This window comes from Neofelis nebulosa, chromosome 15, assembly GCF_028018385.1.
Source record: "Neofelis nebulosa isolate mNeoNeb1 chromosome 15, mNeoNeb1.pri, whole genome shotgun sequence".
In the NCBI taxonomy this organism is placed as follows: Eukaryota; Metazoa; Chordata; class Mammalia; order Carnivora; family Felidae; genus Neofelis; species Neofelis nebulosa.
Genome location: NC_080796.1, coordinates 47,640,127 through 47,660,404, shown reverse-complemented (window position 1 = coordinate 47,660,404; position 20,278 = coordinate 47,640,127). Strand labels below are relative to the sequence as shown.

The 20,278-nt window shown below is 44.2% G+C and overlaps 1 protein-coding gene across 8 annotated transcripts in view; it reads right to left on the bottom strand.

Annotated features, from left to right (window-relative positions):
- PPP1R12B (protein phosphatase 1 regulatory subunit 12B) overlaps positions 1 to 20,278 on the bottom strand; it is a 221,391-nt gene that overhangs the window by 8,188 nt on the left and 192,925 nt on the right. For 3 of the 8 annotated variants that reach the window (XM_058700770.1, XM_058700773.1, XM_058700778.1), the window contains 6 exons: positions 19,722 to 19,738; positions 16,569 to 16,719; positions 15,566 to 15,670; positions 11,797 to 11,850; positions 10,513 to 10,563; positions 5,160 to 5,334 (listed from right to left, as the gene is read on the bottom strand). In XM_058700770.1, coding sequence (XP_058556753.1) covers positions 5,200 to 5,334; positions 10,513 to 10,563; positions 11,797 to 11,850; positions 15,566 to 15,670; positions 16,569 to 16,719; positions 19,722 to 19,738 — 513 coding nt within the window. In that variant the 3' untranslated portion in view covers positions 5,160 to 5,199. Of the gene's footprint in view, positions 1 to 5,159; positions 5,335 to 10,512; positions 10,564 to 11,796; positions 11,851 to 15,565; positions 15,671 to 16,568; positions 16,720 to 19,721; positions 19,739 to 20,278 lie in introns of those variants that run through there. The other 5 variants (XM_058700772.1, XM_058700774.1, XM_058700779.1 and 2 more) reach the window with 3 other exon arrangements.

Genomic DNA, 20,278 nt, shown 5'->3' with positions numbered 1-20,278 from the left:
TTTAATAATCCTTGCCCAAAGCTCCCCAGTGGTAGTTACCAAGGGATACCAGGGTGCCTTATTAGCAATTTTAGGGAATTCGTGTTACAAATCCAGGAAACAGGTGCTTTGGGGGATGGGGGAATAGAGGTTTCAATTCTATTGCAAAACAAAGAAAAATAGCAGCCTTTGTTTTCAATCTTTGCAAAACAAAGGCAAAATAGCAGCCCCAAGCCCCAGTCTGGATATCCAAGTCTTTATATTGTAAACAGGCACTCTGACAGGTATGTGACGCATCTAAAAACCATAATGGGATGTTGATGAGGATGTAGTTTATGTGCGGGCCCTGCTGGCAGTTTAGGGAGACTTAGGTTAGAGGGTAAGCACATCTTCACTGTGAAGGCTACAAAAATCCACATCTATTCGATACAAAAGTGCTTTGATTGATTCGTCATCAAACCAGTGGGACTCCTGCAGCAGGTGAGGTCTCTAGTAAAGGATGGCCTGGGCTCAGGTGTCATGAGGCCAGTTTCATTCTAGTTCTGGCTCTGCTATTAACCGCTTAGGGGATCTGACTGTACCTCAAAAAATAGAATTTTCGTTTCTTCAATCTCTTACGGAGGATGTAGATTAAATGATACAAATACATATGTGTATGCGCACATGTTTGTATCACAGAGACGAAAGGATTTGTATTAATGGAACAAAAAGAACACAGTATTGAATATCCATACTGTGGAAGGCACTGGACCAGAGGCTCTCACTCCCATGGTCTCATCAGTACCTCATGAGTCTGTGACACAGTTGCTATCCTTAGGTCTACAAATGAGGAAATGAAGAATTTCGTAACTAGTCCAAAGTACCCAGCTATTAAATGGCAAAGCTGATACTGAGCCCCTGTGTGCCTGATTCCGAAGATTATTCTTTCATAACAGAGGTCACGTGGGGGTGGAAAACAAAACACCAGAAGCCCAGAAATTCCAGCACTGTCACTGTCATTAACAATCTCTATTACTTTAAGCAAACTCAATTTCTCTGAGTTTCCAGTTTTGTGTCTAAAAAGAATAATCATTTCTGCCCCAGTCGCGCATCAAGCAGGGACTCTGTGAGGGCCCCAGGAGGTCCTGGATGTGAAGTGTGCTGATATGCATAATGTGCTCTGCGGCACTCAGGACTCCAACTACCATATGAGTCCTCCCACGAATATGGGATGGCAAACAGCTAAACTACAAATCTTACTAAAAAGACTTTCATCCAGAAAATATCAAAATAAAGTTTTGGTCCTCTGACCCTACCTCTCCAACCTCCAACCTAATCAAAGCTGCTCTGGCTGCTCTCCTCCGTGCCTCTATCCCTGTGGCCTTGACTACCTGAACTCAGTGCTAGGAAACTCATTCCAAGAAGACTTTTAGGAAAAAAATCAGCCAGGATGGCCTCACAATGCTTTACCTTCCCATTTGCTCTCCAATGGCCCCATCCTGGGTCCTGCAGCCTGGGTACCAATGAGACTCTGAAAGTCATATTTCCATAATAGGATTCCATAGGCGGGGGTGGGGGTAGGGAGGGTACGGGGAGAAGCTATACATGTCAATAGATTTCATTTCCCTGCCAGCAGCCCATCAAATCAGAACTGAGCTGACCCCTCCCTGCTTTTTAAATGTATAAACAACTCGTTGAAACTTGATGATTTATTTCCGCGTTAAGAACTCAATTCTTTAAAAAAAAAAAAAAAAAAAAATTTGGACAAGGCAATTTCCCAGCTGCAATATACTACAACTGACATCTTGAGGGAGTGTCAAAAAGTCCAAGAGGTGGAATGTAGAAATCAAGCGGGGGGGAAAGTCTCATAAACTTGACTCTCAAAAGAGAGAGGAGGAAATGAGCAGTGTTATCTGATATTCACTTGAAGTTAAAGAATGATTAAATAAGAACACATGTGGAAGCACTGTACAAGTATGAGGTTTAACAAAGCTTTATCATTTCAACCCCCTGGATGTCAGCTTTCTTAATTTCTTTTTCTTCCTTCCTTCCTTCCTTCCTTCCTTCCTTCCTTCCTTCCTTCCTTCCTTCCTTCCTTCCTTCCTTCCTTTCTTTCTTTCTTTCTTTCTTTCTTTCTTTCTTTCTTTCTTTCTTTCTTTCTTTCTTTCTTTCTCTTTTCTTTCTTTTAATTTACATCCAAGTTAGCATATAGTGCAACAATGATTTCAGGGGTAGATTCCTGAATGCCCCTTACCCATTTAGCCCATCCCCCGTCCCACAACCCCTCCAGTAACCCTCTGTTTGTTCTCCGTATTTAAGAGGCTCTTATGTTTTGTCCTCGTCCCTGTTTTTATAGGATTTTTGCTTCCCTTCCCTATGTTCGTCTGTTTTGTCTTTTAAAGTCCTCATATGAGTGAAGTGATATGATATTTGTCTTTCTCTGACTAATTTTGCTTCGCATAATACCCTCTCGTTCCATCTACCAGCTTTCTAATTTCTAAATTTCCAGTTTATCATAGTTTGCGGGAAGTTATCTTGGGCAAATAAAATTATGTACATGTGTTTTCCCAAATATTACTTCATACAGCCTTCGATGAGGAATGTGTTGAAGAGGGAGAGGATATAAGGGTCTCTGAGACCTAGGGCAAGGCTAGCTGAAGGCTGACAGGGGCTCAGAAGGAGCTGTGCCCAGGCTGCTTTGCTTCTGACTACTCGGGAAGTGGGAAGGAAGTCCCACTGCTCACATTCTGTTGGAAGTAGCCTGTACTGCACACCGAAGCAAGATGATTTCCCTAATGGATTATTAACAAAACAAAACAAAAACAAACAAACAAAAAAAGGCAGGGCCAACTCTCTGGACCACACTGTCAGTTTGGCTGAGTTATCCAATCTTTCCTTCTGGTAGGGGTCGGCAAGCATTTTCTGTAAAGGTCCAGATAATAAATATCTCAGGGTTTGCAAGCCACATGGTCTCTGCTCCAACTATTCAACTCTGCTCTTGTAGCACAAAAGTACTTATGAACATAAGGTTAAGATATAAACAAATGAGCATGGCTCAGTTCCAATGAAACTATTTTTGGACACCAAGATTTGATTCCATGTATTTTCCTGTGTCGTGAAATATTATCCTTTTTCTTTTTTCCGCCAAGTGTTTGTATGGCTCACGGGCATACTGATGGGCCACAGTCTGCTGACCTGTTACAGAAGGTCATATACTATGTAACAGTTTCTTTAAGTGGTGAAAGCTTTTGGGAGGTAAATGGCCGTTTGGAAGTGAACCTCCACCAGGGAAGTCAAGAGTGCTGAGGAAGCAGAACGTCCTTCACCCTTTAGCTGCAATGGTGGGGCCACACTGTCGTTGTTTAATAGACTCTTGCACTGTTTAGGCCATATGCTTAACAAATGGCTAAAACTCTGTGCCAAATATGCAGACAGCTAATGCCACAGTGGTTGAGGGCTTGGGTTCTGGAACTGACATATTTGGTTTGAATTTTGGTTCTACCACTTACTCTTTGAGTGACCCTGGGCAGGTTATTCAAACTATAACTCGTTTTTCCCCCATATGTAAAATGATTGTTCTGGGGAATAAGTGAGAAAAAGCATATAAAGTGCTATGCATGGGCCTTAACAAATGACAAATGTCCACTTTACTCACTGCTGAAAGCACAAGATCTAGTTTTGCCCTATATCCTATACTATCTTGCACAAAGAAGGAACTAAAAATAACTGGGACATCTTCTGTGGGTCCCTTGTTCACCCCCATCAAATTTTCCCATAATCCTGTGGCTTATCTTAAAGCACGGAGTTTGGACCTTACAGGGCACTCAGTAAGTAGGGTAACTAAGCCGCTTGGTGTGCCAGGCCGTGGTATCCCTGCCCTTTCAATTTTCTTTCTGTGTGTGACAGCAGCTACAGCAGGATATTAGCCCAGCCCTTATGGCAGTTTGGGTGCTACAGACCTAGTGGGTATTAGTTGCCAGCTACTGACCCTGAAGGCACAAGCGAATAGGCAGAGAAAAGAACAGGCGTTGGTCAGGACTAATTAGACTGTTGCTGAAAATTAAAAACTCATTCCAGGGAGTGAAACTGCTCAGCAGTGGTGACCCCATCATACCATCGTTGGGTAGGAAAACAAGTGATCTGTGAGCTTGTCTTTCAGACCGACATCCAGAGAAAAGCTCCAGTTTAGCAAACAAATTTTTTTGGTTCTCGGTTGAAAATAAATCCCCGCTCTCTGCTCCACTGACTGTCATCAACTTTGCAAAGCTACCCCCATTAGGGAAGGTCTCGCTGTGTGAGGGTCTCATTTATAAAAGCTGTGTTCTGCCTCACAGCCCACACACTGGCTAGGGGTGGGGTTGAGGGACACATCCCTAAGGCACCGAGATTTGTGGCAGGGATCAGAGTGCTGCCTCCCGAGAGGGGGAAGAAAGCAAAGATTATTGCAGAAGGGAGGCAAAGAATGCCTAACCAGTTCTACTCAAATGGTGGCATGGGCGGTGATTTTGCTGGTCATGGGGCTCTAGCCTTCAGTGCTAGTCGTCCCCATCCAGCGTGCCGTCAGATGCGAAGACTTAGTTCTGTCTGGTATCCAAAGGGCCATTTTCAATCTTGGTTTCACAAAAGAATCAACAGTGGAGGCTTGAAAAAATATTGATGCCTGGGTCTCAACCTGGACCGCTGATTTTTGGGGGTGTGGGGGTGGTGGGCCCAGACACTACATACAGCAAAAGCTCCCAGCCCAGGTTGAGAGCGCCTGCCTTTGCTTACCCCAGGCCCAGCTACATTTGGGAGTCTAGGACCAACCCCAACTGCTCTAGTGATCAGGTTGCACTTGGGCTGCTGCTGAGAAAGTTCAATCTCAATTTGGCAATGACCCCACCAAAGAAATCTGTATATACACACAGGTACGTGCATACGTATGTGTGTATCTATGTGTAGCCAAGTAAGCGAATCTATATTCAGTCTCCAGGGGAGGAAAAGGTGATGTGGTGATCTTACCAAAAGGACCACCAGCCCGGGCAAGGTTTCCCCCACTGCCTCCCTTGACCTCAGCTATTATGTCCCACTCTGTTTCTCAGTCCTGGCTCTTTCCATTTCCAGATGACCGACCTTTGTAGGCACTCGCATATGGTGGCTTGGATGGAGGGGGATGAGCACAGGGCTTCTGGGCCCAACAAGAAGACTGAACGTGCCTGGAGTGGTGGAGGAGGAAAGTGAGGTGGAGAAGAGGGGCAAGAACTAGAGCTCCTGGGTTTCCGAGGACTCGACGGACTCCGAGAGTCGGGCCACAACTCGGGTCAGGGCCCTGTTCTCAGCCTGCAGTTGCTCGTTCATCTGCTTCAAGGTTTGAATCTGTTTTAGCTGGTGGAGGTTCTGTAGAGTGAAACGTGGAGGGGACAGACACACAAGAGAGAGAGAGAGAGAGACAAGACAGACCAGAGGAGATAAAAGTAGGACAAAGAAATCACGTGACTTTTTGTTTTTGTTTTTAGTTGGCATGCAAGAAAGGAAATGAGAAAGGCAGGAGTAATGGTGGGGGTGGGAGGAGGGATAATGGAGAGAAGCACCAACGAGGGGGGAGAGCCGGGCCTATGATTCCTGGCTAAGGTCTCACTATGTTGAAGATCAGCCATCTGAATACAACCACCAGGCTCTCAAATAGCACATCTGGATGGCTTTTGAGAAGGACAGCCCACCATGTGGCTTGGGGCCTTCTGAACAGGTTTAACATGGCTGAGCCATAGCCTTGGGGCCCCTTCTTCATCATCATTGGGACCTGGAGTTCAGGACTCGGTGTGTCCCCAAATCCAGCTACTGCCCTTTTCTTTCTCCCTCCTCTTATCTTGGCCCCCTACTCCTACTGGTTCTCTTTCTGGGTCCTTCTCTTACCTCATTTATTTTTTAATTTAAGAAATAAAACAAGGAAAATAAAAGAGGGGCTGTTGTTCAAGAGTTTTCTGTACAAGGCATGTACTGTTTAGGAGGGTGAAGTGGCACATACCAAGATAAACCAGCAGCTGTCAGGTGGTCCTCTAACCTGTTTTGTGGGATGCTTCACTAACCCTGCTAGCTCTCCACTGCAGTCTGGAAGCTTGCTCCAGGACCCAAGAATTGCCTACCCACCTTTGACCTGCCGTACGACTACCTGCAACACGAAATTCACAGCTAACTGTGCTCTCTTTGTCCCAGTTCATGAAGAGGCTGGGAGCTGCTTCAAAGTGTTCACGTACAGATTCATCCTCTGAAAATCACAACTGTGCACAAAAGTTGGAGAAATCACAAACGCCCACGATAACGGAATTGGTTGGACTGATGTACTAGTCCAGACCTCACTATTTGTAAGTGTTGCAAATGGAACAGAACAACCAGCCCCCAGATATTTTTCCTAACACCTCGTATCCTCTAAAGGACCTAAAGACTGCAATAAATGGCATTATATCACAGGCCTGCTTACTGTCACTTGTCCTTTCCTAAGTGGTCATCTGGACTGACCCTATAACTGAGACCATCAGCTCTTTGGGAGGAGGAAAATGATTTCGTTATGCAAATGGAGCTTCACAGAGGAAGGTGAAAAATCCTGTGGGTTACAGTGACTACGAACCAGAGAGAAGTCTCTCGTACCCACACAGATGTGAAGGACAGAAATGAAGGATTAGTGGAGTTATAGTTGGAAGTGAAGAAGCAAGAAAATGAAAGGTAGCATGAAGGGGAAAAAACAGTGAAAAGGAAAAACAAGCAGAGACAAACTGCTCAATAGCTCTTTCCCCAAAGAGGGAGAATGAGCGCCTTGGAAAAAAGGTTGAGCAGCCAAACACTTCCACGTAGCCATTGGAGGGCAGGGACCAAGCAATGCTCTTTACCCTCTGCAAGCATCTCGGCCACGAAGAGGACTGAGATCAGAGGAGATCATGGTGCAGCATATGGAAATATTTAAAGAAATGGGCAGGGACCAAACATAAGAACCAATGGAAAGTCCCTGGCTCTCACCCTTCTTTGGTGTTGACATTGGACCAAAGCTTTCAACATAATCATTGTCATTATATAAAGTGGTCCTTGCCTCCTAGGGAATAATATTAAAGACATAAACTATGAAAATTATTCAATCTAACATGTGAGTACAAGCAGATCGAGGTGGAAGGATTTGGAAGTTATCAGCATGAGGGAGAGAGGCAGGAAACAATCTTGTGGAATGTTCCATAGGAAAGAGTACTGAAAACAAGGCACGGCAAGTAGGAGGGAAGGGCAGGGCACAGAGCAGGGTGGGCAAGGGTAGGATCAGCTAGTGATATTTCTAGAGTGAGTAAAAATAAAAATTCCAAGACCAATCTAAAAGGGCAGTGGCTGCTGGGCCCCTCATGCAAGGACCTGGGAAAGGGAAGAGAAGGTCTGGAAAGGAGGCTGATGCTGAATGGAGGATGCAGTAGAAAAGTCCTCGGGTCAGATGTGGGCAAGACCAAGTGCAGCCTAGCACAGCTCACGCCGACATGCACGCCTGTCAGAGGCTGGCATATAATCCTACTCCATTCCAGGATCTGAGTGGAGTTTGTCCTGGGAAGAATTCATAAATACTTACCTTTCAAGTACGGCCAGAAAGGCACAACCCGTGTCACAAGCACAGAGCCTCACATACACCTGGATGAGCCCCTCTCATGGTTCATTTCACCTGGCCTTTGTACTTTATTTGCCAGAGTCACAAAAACAGGCACCAGAGTCACTTTCTGTCCTCGAGCACCTACTTTATCTTCAGGGTTCACTGGAGGTCAACTCTCAACCTGCTCCCTACTGATTGCTCCAAGAGGTTTGAGCATCTGTATGAACCAAATATGCAACAGGCATGGGGTCTAACTGGTCCTTAGTTCTACTGGGCCCCGGATTCGACAAGCCAGTTACCTGTGCTGTTGCCTGACTACCTAGAACACACAGATTTTGCCCACTGATCACTCCCAAGATGTTGATTACCATAAACTGTAGCCTGGATGAAGAAGGACTTGAAGGCTAACCAAGCAGCTTCTTAGACTCCTTTAAGGCCAGTGATATCGATTTTATGATGTCTGTATCTATATATCTGAAGTTTTTGCCTATCTGAAGGTACAAACACAAGCATCCTGAAATTGGTGCTGACTGCGAGGCTTGTATGTCCCTCCCCTTTTGTCCTCTAGGGGGAGCTGGACGATTTGTAAACCTGGTATTAGGCTTTGATGTAAGCAAAGGGTATTTAGGGGCTTTAGAACTTGCAGGTGTTTCTTCATTTGACTTTGCAATTGGTAATAAAGAATGATGGAAACTGACTGGGTCGATTTTTTTAACTAAAAAAACAAACAAAAAGCAGTTTCAAATTGGTGTACCTATTGGCCTGAGGTCTAAATAATCAGGATCTGGTTCCACTTGGTGATTTAAACTGAATTTGAAGCTGGCTGGCAAGTAACTCATGGCTGAGAGTGCCAACACTTTCTTTCTTTCTCTCTCTTCCTTCCTTTTTTTTTTTTTTTTTAAATGTAGGCTTCATGCCCAGTGTGGAGCCCAATGTGGGGCTTCAACTCACGACCCTGAGATCAAGACTTGAGCTGAGATCAAGAGTAGGACGCTTACTCGACTGAGCCACCTGGGCACCCTGGGAGCAAACACTTTCATGTATTATGATCTCTACTGAGGAAAGAAAGGAACTTGTGGCCTAGTTTAGGAAATCATAGCCTGATAGGATAGGGAGAGAGAAATACATAAGCCTGTCTCAACCCATAGGACTGAGAGCAAACAGAACCACTGAAGGGGCTCTCATACTTGGCAATTAGAATTGGAATGGAGATAAAGAAGGGCCTCCACTGCCCCAATTTGGGACTTTCTGGGTCTTTGTGTGTGGGCCTGGGTGGATGTGGTGCAGAGTTCTGTGACTAGTGGGTATGGGCTGGTTTTGGGTTCCTGGGTACTCATTCGAAGGCACCAGCTTTGGCCTCGTTTACATGTTCCTGCTCAGCACTTAGGCTATTCTTTAATGAGTACCACTGACAGCTGCTTAATAGCAGAGTACAGATGGCATAGCTCAAGGGGTTTCAAAAATGGTGGAGCCCCCAGTGCAACCAAGAGCTGTGGACATTCGTTCATCAAGAACTGTTTAGCTCTACTAACATACTGCTCTAGATGGGAGAGAATACTTATGTGTGGTAGGTGAGGTAAGTCTGGAAAAAGCAGAAGATGGAGAAGCTAATGGTGTTGGATCATCCTGTTTTTATCATGTCAGGAGAATCAATCATTTCTTATTTAAGTGCCACTTTTTGGAGATATAAGTAGGTATTGTTTGAAATTCTATGTGAATGTGATCAGTTATAGCCTTGGGATGGTAACAACAGAACTCAAGGGCAAGGCTTGCCACATCTCCTTCATTCTGGAATTATAAAGAGTTACAGGACTATCGGCACTGCATCATGTGTAAACTTTTACCTTGTCAGGTCCTGAGAAGTTTTCAGTAAATAATCAACTTTTTTGGCCACTGGAATAATAAACGTCTCTCCTAAAGCGCTCCAATTGCATATTAGGGATGCTTGCTCACAGAAAGGGATTTGGGGCTCTGCCTCATTATCACCCCAGTGCTTCTGGTTCCCAGGTTAGAAAAAAACAACCAAATAAACCCCTGTGTTTCACCAGATGAATGCTTTGTATCACACGTCATAAAGTAAGATCCTTGAAGGGAAAAAAAAAAAAAAAAAAAAAAAAGCCAAGCAAGCGCTAGGTGATCATGGGCATGTGGCATCACGCCCCGCAGGGCTCAGATGCTCCCAAATCATAGCCAGGTGGCTACCCCGAGCAGCTCTATATTCCCCGCTGCTCTACATCCCCTTTTCAAGGCAGCGAATTGACTCTTCTGGGTAGGTTACCAGTTCTTAGCACTCAAAACTGCCTATGATGGCAGTTGCTCGTTAAAGTGGCTAATGGAGATGATGGTCACTGTAGGTCATGGCAAAGAGAGAGAGGAAAGCAGTGAGCCATGAAGTGTCGCTGGTGGCATGAGCTAATTCTAGTGGGAGAATCCCGGATATTACTGAATGTTGCAGGGGAAATGGACCGGGGCAGAAGATCGACATGCAAATTAATCTGCATTCCACTGCAGAATGTCTCAAACTGTGTTCCTTCCAGCAAAGGGCTGAGACAGGGAGGGGCACCAGGCAGGAGAGTCTCTGGCCATGTTGAGCCCTCCCTAGGCACCTAGTGTGAGGCCTGGGAAGCTGGAAACCTTGTTTTAGCCTTTGTACCCAGCCCCTTGAGGGGCAAGTTATTGCTTGGAAAACCTTAGAAGTTCAACTTAATTTTGTCTCCAGCCTGCCAGACGCCTCTCCTTCAACCAAAGGCAGCACTGGCTCCCAGAAGGGCCTTGAGGTGTCCACAGTGGATGCTGAGTGAACCGAGAGAGTCTATGAAATGGCTGAGGAGAGGCTCTCGGCAACTCTACACATCGCCTCTTCTTGAGGGGGTTGAGGGGTGGCCCTGTGCTCAACCACCCAGTCCTGGCAGGCACTCAGAGAAGGGGCACACAAAAGGAGAAAGGAGAGTTCTCCATACCTTCATCTCCTCCTCCATCTCGGACATTTTCCGCTCCAAGGCTCTCCTCTCCTGTTTAGAAACAACGAGACTGTTGAACATCTACTGGGCTTAGAAGGGAGTCAAAATGCTGCCTTCCAGCTGCCACGTGATCAGCAGCATCATGTCTCAGGCAAACTTCAGGCAGGAGACTAAGCACTGTCTGATCCGTGGATGAAACTACTTCACTGAGAGAAATCACACGATCTAAATCTCCCATCAGACGATTAGAAGATATACAAATGGTAGGACCAGGGTACTCAGGGCTATTCTGTGGAAGCTGAAGATTTTGTGGAATTTCAAATGACTGCAAGTGACCAAGACCCTTGCTCTCTAATAACATAAAGTCATCATTATTTTCGGCAACTCTCCCCTCAAATTCCTAAGAAACTGCTTCTACCATGATGGGGAGCAGATGGTGAGTGGGGAAGGAGCCATCATTGTCTATGAAGAAATAGCACCCCTCCCCCTAACCCATTTCTTTCCCAGCAACTGACTCCTGATTTAGCTTCGACTTGATGAAGATTCCTTGATTAGATGAGATAGCAAGGAGGTTTTGTTACAGGCCAAGGAAATAAAATATAAAACTTTGCTGCTTTCCAAATTAAACAGGAGAGATGGGAACATATTATACCCTTAGGGTCACGTCACAGCTAGGGTTCATCAATAAATCTGAGTTTTCCCAATCCAAGAATGTCAAATACTAGAAAAATATTCTGAATGCAGTCGGGAGGAGGTCAGCAATTGAACCAGAACCCCCCCACACCCCCACCCTCAGAGAATGTAAAAGATTCTGCCAGCTCGTATTTCAAGTTATAAAACCTAAATCAATGGCAGAGGGTCCTGCTGAAACTTCCTTTCTGTTCAAGGCGATGGGAAGGGTAAAGAGACCTTGGTCCTGGGTCTGTACATGTGTGCTGATTTACAGTAAACCAAAATACACTGTAGGGGTGTGTGTGTGTGTGTGTGTGTGTGTGTGTGTGTCTGTCCAGTTCTGTCCGTACGCCAAACCAATGCATGAAATGACCTTCCGAGGACCCTTCCCACTCCAAGACCGTAATATGTGAAAAGTACTGACCATCTGAAGAAGCCAAAAGGACTAGCAATCAAATTGCTGTCTAGAGTCACACAAAAAGAATTTATTATCAAGCTGGGAATGGAATGTGGCAGAACTCCCGCCTTCTTAAGATGAACTTTTTCCACTGGCATGAACAACAAAGTCAGAGAAACTGAGATGAAACAGAGGGGAGAGAAACACACACGTACCCGTTTCTCCATTTCCAGCATCGACGATCGGTCAGAGGTCTTTTCTTGTTTCTGCTAGTGCAAATTGAAGGGAAACAGTGGTCACTTAGGTTGTCTCAGGGTCACTAGGAAGCCCAGTCTGGTTCGGCTTCACCATTGGGCATCCAGAAATAGATGTCAGGGCTTTGGGCTCTCACTGTGACTGAGGCCCCTAGTAAACAGATTCTGACAGATCTCTAAGCCTAACGTTATCGCCTCTCTGAAGTTTACAGGATTCCCACTGGGGAGCGGAAAGCAGCAGTAGTGTTCCTTGAAACTTAACACTGCCACAAATGCAAAGACATTACCAAAACACACACACAAACACTTGCTAGGTCTTCAACACAACTATCTTCTTATACCTCACCACCCCCTCCCTTCCTCTTTTCTGTGAGTCATCTCACGACCCAGGGGAAATGAAAAGTGGCTTTTCTTCTTTGAAAGCTAGAGACTCATGAGCTTGAGTGTCTAAGCCCTATGGCACTCTTCTTCTTCCTTTTTTTTTTTTTTTTTAATATTTATCTATTTTTGAGAGACAGCAAGCACAAGTGGGGGAAGAGGGGAGAGAGAGAGAGATAGAGAGAGAGGGAGGGAGGGAGGGAGACACAGAATCTGAAGCAGGCTCCAGGCTCCGAGCTGTCAGTGTACAGCCTGATGCAGGGCTTGAAGCCACGAACTATGACATCATGACCTGAGCCAAAGTCGGATGGAGGTTTAACCGACTGAGCCACCCAGGAAGCCCTCGCATGGCACTCTTCTAAGCAATGCCTTTGCACTCTATTCTTTCTGCTTTGGGCACTGAGGCTGTTTTTCTTTTAAAGTGGTGGTTTTCACGTGTGGGTGGGCCTCCAGGGCTTCCAAGGAGCCCACTCATAGATCCGCCCTGCTTTGAACTCCACAGTTGCACTCTTATGTGTTTTGTATATTGAGCTTCCAGGTAAGGTAAGATTTTATCTGAACAAAAGATTAGAACGTCTTATTGTTATTATTATTTCAGAACGTCTTTGACTGTCATTATAAATTTTACAGAAGTGCTACAAGATTTAGCCACCGTAGCTAAACAGTAGAATAACTTCAGGTAGTGAGCGACTCTTAAACGAGGAATGGAAACGAACCCTTACGTTCCTTTTGGCCTTAGCATTGTAAGATTTCCTATAATTAAGAAACACAGGTGATTATTTTTATTTTGTCTAGTACTATGCACAGACAACATTTAACAAATATAGAAAGTATGCTGGTCTTCTTGCAGAAACTTCTTAGTAACTTTCAAAATACTAAGGAGTAGCTAGAACTAACAGTAAAACTCTTGCTTCCTGGCTCCTGTCCTGGGCTTTCACCTTCTGTTCTGAAGGTCATGGCCGCCTGCCTTGACACTGAATCTACTATGAAGCGGAAGGAAAAGCAAAAAGGCAAAAGTAGATGCTGGAGCTCGTTTATATCCTCGTCAGCCTGTGAAGCACAGAAGCCGTACTGATTTCACTATTTCATTTAGTCCACTTCTACAAAGAACTAGTTTTTTTCTGTTTTTTAAATCTCAACCCCCTTAGAGTTAGGGTGGAACTTTCACGTACAACGTCATGTGTGTCCATGTGGTAACTGTCTCCCTACAATGTGCGAGGCTGACAGGCCCTCCTCCTCTCTGTCCTGCCAAACGGCTCCATTTGTGGTAAACAGCAGAGACCTGGTTTGCAGCGCCATTATTTCTTCCGAATTTCAATAACTTGTATTTGGCAAAACTAAGTATATTCTGACACACCCAGCAAAGCAGTTGGCTAGAAAGTAAATCGTTTTCCCCAGTGACTGGAAGGGCTGGTTTTATTTTCAGTGTCCTCTGTGCAAGTCAGTGTCAGCAGCTTGTTAGACTGCTCACTGCTCTGAAGCGCAAGCTGGTAGAAAAGCCAAGAACCCCTAAAGGTCAAGAAATGTGCTGTCAGAAGAGGGCTTCTGGACAGAGTGGGGAGCCGGTGACAGTGGGTCCTCCTGTGGTTCCTCACGTGACTGCTCCCCAGTTTTCTGTAAAATAGCCCCCGTAATTCCTGATCAGAAGCAGCATACAATCTGTACTAATTAATCACTGCTAATTGGTGGCACTCTTCAGAGTAAAAGTCAGTCCTAGGAATCTTCTGAGGGTGTACAGTGAATGAGACGTTTTGCCCGGCTCAGTAATGTTGGGGTCAAAATACACCCTTGAGGTTTATTTAGTTCTGTCCCCCTGCCTCGTGTGTGTGTGTGTGTGTGTGTGTGTGTGTGTGTGTGTGTGTGTGTCCTTTTGGATGGAGACCCACTTTTCTTGTCCTACTAAACCACTTTATGCCCAGCTGTCATCTGTGCTGCAGTTGGTCTTACAAATCCCCAGCACAAGAGGCATGCTCAGCTATTATAACCAGGCAGAGGGGGTGCCTCTTCCAAACTGACAGGTGGCTCACAGGCCAGGCCATTCGTTGTGCACCTGACCAAACCCTTCTCTGGAAAATGTGGGTGTCGTGGCTGTCCTGTTGAAATTCCATGCAGTTCCGTGATGCTGGCTTCCAAGTGCTGGCTTGTCCCACTCCAGAGGGATTGCAACAAGATGTTCAGAGGGCACTGAACCACCCCTGCCCCCACACCCTGCGTATCCAGTACTGTACAATCCTACCGTTTTAGTCTTTGCTTTTGGATTATATCAGAACTACGAGCCATCTCTCTGGTTTTCATTTATGCTTTCCCAGTAAACAGTCGGTTTTTTACCTCAGTTCAGCTTTCAAAATTCTTAGTCCTGGGCATTCCAGGAGGGCAATAACTCAATAGGTTTCCTGTTAACTCAGCAATAACTCAAGATAGCACTTGTTTCAGCTTTCAGCTGCGGCGTCTGCCACACTGTTGATGAGGTTATTGCCTCCAGTGCCCTCCAGAGTGTCACCTAATTAAATCAGGCCTGGCAGTAAAAGGAAATGGTTTATCTGGTCTGTTTGCCACTGATATTCCTTATTCCTCAGCTGGAAAACACTGGTGACTCGAGGAGGTAACATATACTTTGGGACCTGGTCGCGTGTTCCAACAACACTTGTGTCCTTGATTTCTTTTTTTTTTTTTTTTAATTTTTTTTTTCCACGTTTTTATTTATTTTTGGGACAGAGAGAGACAGAGCATGAACGGGGGAGGGACAGAGAGAGAGGGAGACACAGAATCGGAAACAGGCTCCAGGCTCTGAGCCATCAGCCCAGAGCCTGACGCGGGGCTCGAACTCACGGACCGTGAGATCGTGACCTGGCCGAAGTCGGACGCTTAACCGACTGCGCCACCCAGGCGCCCCATGATTTCTTATATGACCTACGCAAGCCACTTATTTCTCTAGGCCTAATTTGCCACCTCTCTGTACTGGGTTTAATGGTGTCTTCTTCATTCCTCTCTAGGAGGTGACTGTACATAAACTGGACTGAAACATGATGATCAAGACAGGAGACACTGTCTAGGACTAATCTTGTGATGCTGATTGATACTTTTCTACTAAGAAATCAATCAATAGATAGTCCATAATATTAGTTATTAGCATTCAGGCCATTAGGAATTGTTAGTGCAGGAATTTTCCATTTTAAGTTAAACGCTGATTGAACCCTGAAATCAAATTAGAATGTAAGAGGCTTCTGTCTCCCTGTCTCTGAGGAGGATCAATCTTAATTCTGCATTACTTCCCACCTCTAGCCCCCTAGGTTACTTTGCCTCCTCATACTCACCCCTGCCGCCCAATCTTTTTCTTCTTTTTCTCCCTTACCTGGGCCATCTTCTCAAGCTTGGACTTTATATCTGCTAGCTCTAGCTGGGCCTCTTGAAGTTTTGTTTTCAGTTTTTGGTTTTCGGTTAGGGCACTCTCGTAGAGCTGAGGGGAGGGAAAGAGAATCAGGTCACCTACTAGGCACGCCTCCCAGAATTAGAACCCACTCAGTTTCATCATATGAGAAACCCCCCAAACCATCACTGTGGGGCAGATGGAGAAAATCTAGGAAACAGAATACATTCAGCCAACTGGTTTCTTGCTTCGTAACACTGAAGTCCCAGGTCCCGAACACAAATACAATGGCTTCAATAATGTTAGTCTCTGGGGGAAAAATAGCCATTGTGGTTCCCCATACAAAGAGAATTATTTTTTTTAGAGCTGGCCTAGCGTGTATATTGATTTCAGTCAGGTTCTGCTTAACACAACGTTAACAAAACAAACATTTCTAACAAAAATGGTTTTCTTCTCTGGTATCTAAGCACTTGAAAGGGAAGGTTTTAAAGTCTGCCCTGGGTGCTAGGTACTCTTCTCCAAGAACCAAAGGAAATGAACTGTAAAGTGTTTTAAACCCCCTCCAAACCAGATTACCATGTACTATCATCAAGAAGTATTCGGTTTGGCATTCACGGGACCTTATGAAAAGCATGTGTTCGTTAATAGTACCAGAGTCTACCAAATGATTCTCTGGGGCTCAGACACACAGCATGACTTTTATTTCCCCTTTCTACAATTGTCAATCTTCACTTTTTCCTACACCCCAACATATCTGATTCTAGGCATATATTTACTGCACTAAAAACAATCACGGAGTGGTCTTTAGGAAGCTCGTGGAGAGGTGGAGCAAACCGAGAACCTGAAAGGAATTAGATGCTACTGTTTGTCATGTAAACACCTTTTCTTCTGCCTCATCAGAACTACACTCATTTTTCTACATTGGGGAAAAGGCCAAAAGGTCTGCATGTCGTAACCGAAGAACAGACAAGTTGACAAGGGATCCTACTTTTTTATAATCCCTGTTGGTGTCCTCTTCCGCGCGGCTGCTCAGGCTGGCGAGGCGGGCCTCCCGTGCCTCCCGTCGGGCTCTTGCTGAAGCCCGGTCACGGTCACCGTAAGAATCGCTGCTGGTAGAGTTGCTACCTCCTGATTCCAACCTGTGGGAGACACGTTAAAGGTAAACATTGGTTTTGAGAACAAAGAAATAGGATGAAGATAATGCTTAAGGGTAGTTTAACCCCCTTTCTAAGAAGCACTTGAATGCTCTGGCTGGAAACAACGCATGTTCCTTCCCTGAACCTCCCTCCTGTTCTCGGACTTCGGGGCTAAGCTGCGACAGCTTGGAGGAGGCTGTCATTTGCCAAGAATGGAGCTTACTTGAAAAGTCGGTGGTTTGGACCCATGTGCTGGCTTAAATCTTAGAGCTTTTCAAATTAGTTTAGGGTTGAACAGCTTTCCTCAAGAGTGAGCTTTTAAAAGCAGAAGTTTCTTGGATCTCAATGGCTCTTAGAAAATGATTCCAATGAACTTTCAATGAGTCAGAAACATATGGCCCTGGAGTTCTGAGCTGGAGGGTGGATGGGGGAGGAACGGAAACGAGGGCATGGTACGTACATTTTGTGAGGTGCGCTGCAGGTTTGTTGGAATCTCAAGCATTTCAGGGTACCACCACCGTGCCCAAACAGCTGTTTTCTACCCTCCATTCTATATTCCACATTGAGACTGGTGGGCTATGATGAGGATTTCTACATCTTGCAGCAACTGAGCTCTGAGAGTGGATGGTAGTTCATTTTCAGTAGTGGTAAGTGCATGAAGGGTAGGGTCTGTCAGCTGATTATCCATTTAAGTGCACAACTATCATCCTGATTCTTCGCACTGGCTTACGTTTTTCTCAGACTCTGTTCTTGCCAAATGAAAATGTGGCACACGAGACCGCTATGTACAAACCAGCCCTGCAGAGCTCTATATCCCCAAACCGGGATGGTCTGAACAGTCACGGCTGGGGAACTTCCATCTGAGGTCTCTGTCCTGTGGTAGCTATTGCCAAAGTTGGGGCTGGGGGAGCTGAAGTAAGTATTAAAAGAAGTAGACGAGCAATAAGGAGGACACAGTGGGGAGAGGCAAAGCTCCTAGTGACATTAACGATCGCTTTGTCTTACAGAGATGGTAAAGCCCTACACCATTCTTCACAACTTTGTTTCTTCTTATGCTTCATTAAAAAAAAAAAAAAAAAAACGTAAATAGAAACCTCCTTACTGACTTTTCTGATTATAAAAGCAATACATGCTTGTAGAAAAATTTAAGTAGTACCAAAGTATCTAACATAGGAAGTGAAAGTCACTCCATAATCCTGCCTAAGAAATAGCCCACTACTAACAGTTTACTTCGTATCCGTGCAAAAGGTTAAACACATAAATATGTTACAATATATATTGCTGTAAATAAAATCACATAATACATACAGTTGTCTAACTTTCTTTCTCCTCCCTACACTGATCACTATTCCTGGAGGCATCTTACTGTGTAAGTAAACATACATCTGCCTCATTAAAAACAAAATGACTGCACAGTCTTCCACCATACTGCTGTATGATCATTTAATTCTCTACTGATAGACACCTAGATTATTTTGATGATGCTGTAGTGAGAAGACTGGTCTATAAATCTTAGTGCATTTGTCCATTTATTTTCTTTGGATAAAATTTTAGAAGTGAAACTCTTTAATCAAGGGGTAAGTATATTTTCCCACTTTTTATTTCTGTTTATGGCACCTTTTACTAGCAGAGATTTTAAATTTCATGTAACTAAATTTGACAATTTTTACCTGCCTGGGAGTGTCTCTCCTATATAAAGATTATAAATATTCTCTTCTACTGTTTTTGTAGTAAAATCTTTGTCTCTTAAAAACTGTAATCCATCTGGAATCTGGTTTTGTTTTTGTTTATTTGGTATGGCTTCAGGGAAGGATCTACTTTCCCAAACAGAGAGTCAATTGTCCCAATGATTACTCATTAGATAACTCTTCCCCTGCTGAACTGGAAAATCACCTGATACACAATGACTCTGGGGGGGGCTACCTGCTGTGTTCCATTAATATCTTTGTTTATTCTTGAACTAGTACCTCACTGTCTTAACCATTATTTTTATAGCACATGTTGAGGTCTGTAGGGAAAGTCTCTTTTCATGAATGGCCATTAATAATGTACCAGAATTCACAAAAAAATTAACTATAGCAAAATACTATTCTGCACCAATTTTACAAAACTAATTTTCTGCTAGGTTAGATGTAAATTATTTATCTTCAGCTGGTGCCTGGTGAGAGGGTAAGCAGGAGCAGAATGCATGCAAGCTGATACATTTTGAAATACACCATTAAGGTAGGACCAGCTCAATTATCAAACAAATCAAGACTCATTTGCTCTATGCTATCCCATAAATACACCTTCTCTCAGTCTCTTCTTAATTTCCCTATCAGAGGAGCAGTGGAAAAAGAGAGATTCATACTTTTGGCTCTACAGTCTTTATTATTTTTCATTTTGTTCTTCAGGAAGATGAGTTTGGTACCCTTAGATGCTAGGTAAAAAATTACAGAGGATCATGCCTCAAACTCTGAAAGGCTTCCTTAGGATTTCAGCAATTGCAAAACTGCTCTTTAGTTCATTCAATAAATTATTACTGAGCACCATCTAGGTACAAGGAATTGTGTTAGATCCACTATTAAATGACAGTATCTAATAATCTCAATTCAGGCATCTCCCCTGCCAGCACCATGAACTACCAGATTAGGTTAATGGCCTCTTCTCTCTGTTCCTAATACCTGTCCATACTTCTATCTTGGCCCTCATGGAAGGTGAGGATAGCATTTTATTCATGTTGTTACCCCCACACAGTGCCTGGTAGGTGCTTTAGGAAAATTAACATAGTGGAAATATACAAAATGAAGTGGAAGTAGGAGAATATGAAGGAGGAGGTGAGTTGAAAAGGCACTGCATTAACTTAGGCAGGAAATAATAAAAGTATGAACTACTTTGGTGGCTGAGGAAATGAAAAGGAAGGAAAGGATGTGAGAAATACAACTACACTATATAAAGCTAAGTTTAATTAGACATGCACTTCTCACAAGTATTAAGCATGCATATAAAATAGGGAAAGGTCTTACCTAGAAAGTCTTTCATGCTAGAGAAAGGAAGAGACAAAACAAAAACAAAACCAGCATTAGAAAGGGACTGATAATTATTATTTCCATTTATAAATGTACTTTTCAAATCAGACGTCTCAACTTCACAGTTGCAGATAGGGGTGCAATTTAAGAAAAGCAATTCAACTGACTGCACAAAAGGCTACTTAGCTCACTAGATTTGAGACTTTGGGGGAGAGCACCTTTTTTAACTGGAAGTCAGCAAACTGTCAACTGACCAAAAACTACACTGTCTACCCCTATCCACCACATGACCAGCATCCTTGTGTTCTAGGAGGGACCAATTTTCTATATGGCATTTAACCTCTCTGGATATCAATATCCATTCTATTAACTTCCTTCAGTTCACCAACCTCCAACCCTGCCCTGAGTGAATACTGCAGTCTAGAAATATTAAAACTCAGGACAGTTCCTGGCTTTATCCTACATCTCTAGTAAAAGAAGACGAGTGAGAGGGTGCAGGGAGGGGGAAATCCCATCCTAGTCCCTAGGATGTTGGTTAAAAATTGAAAAGAATA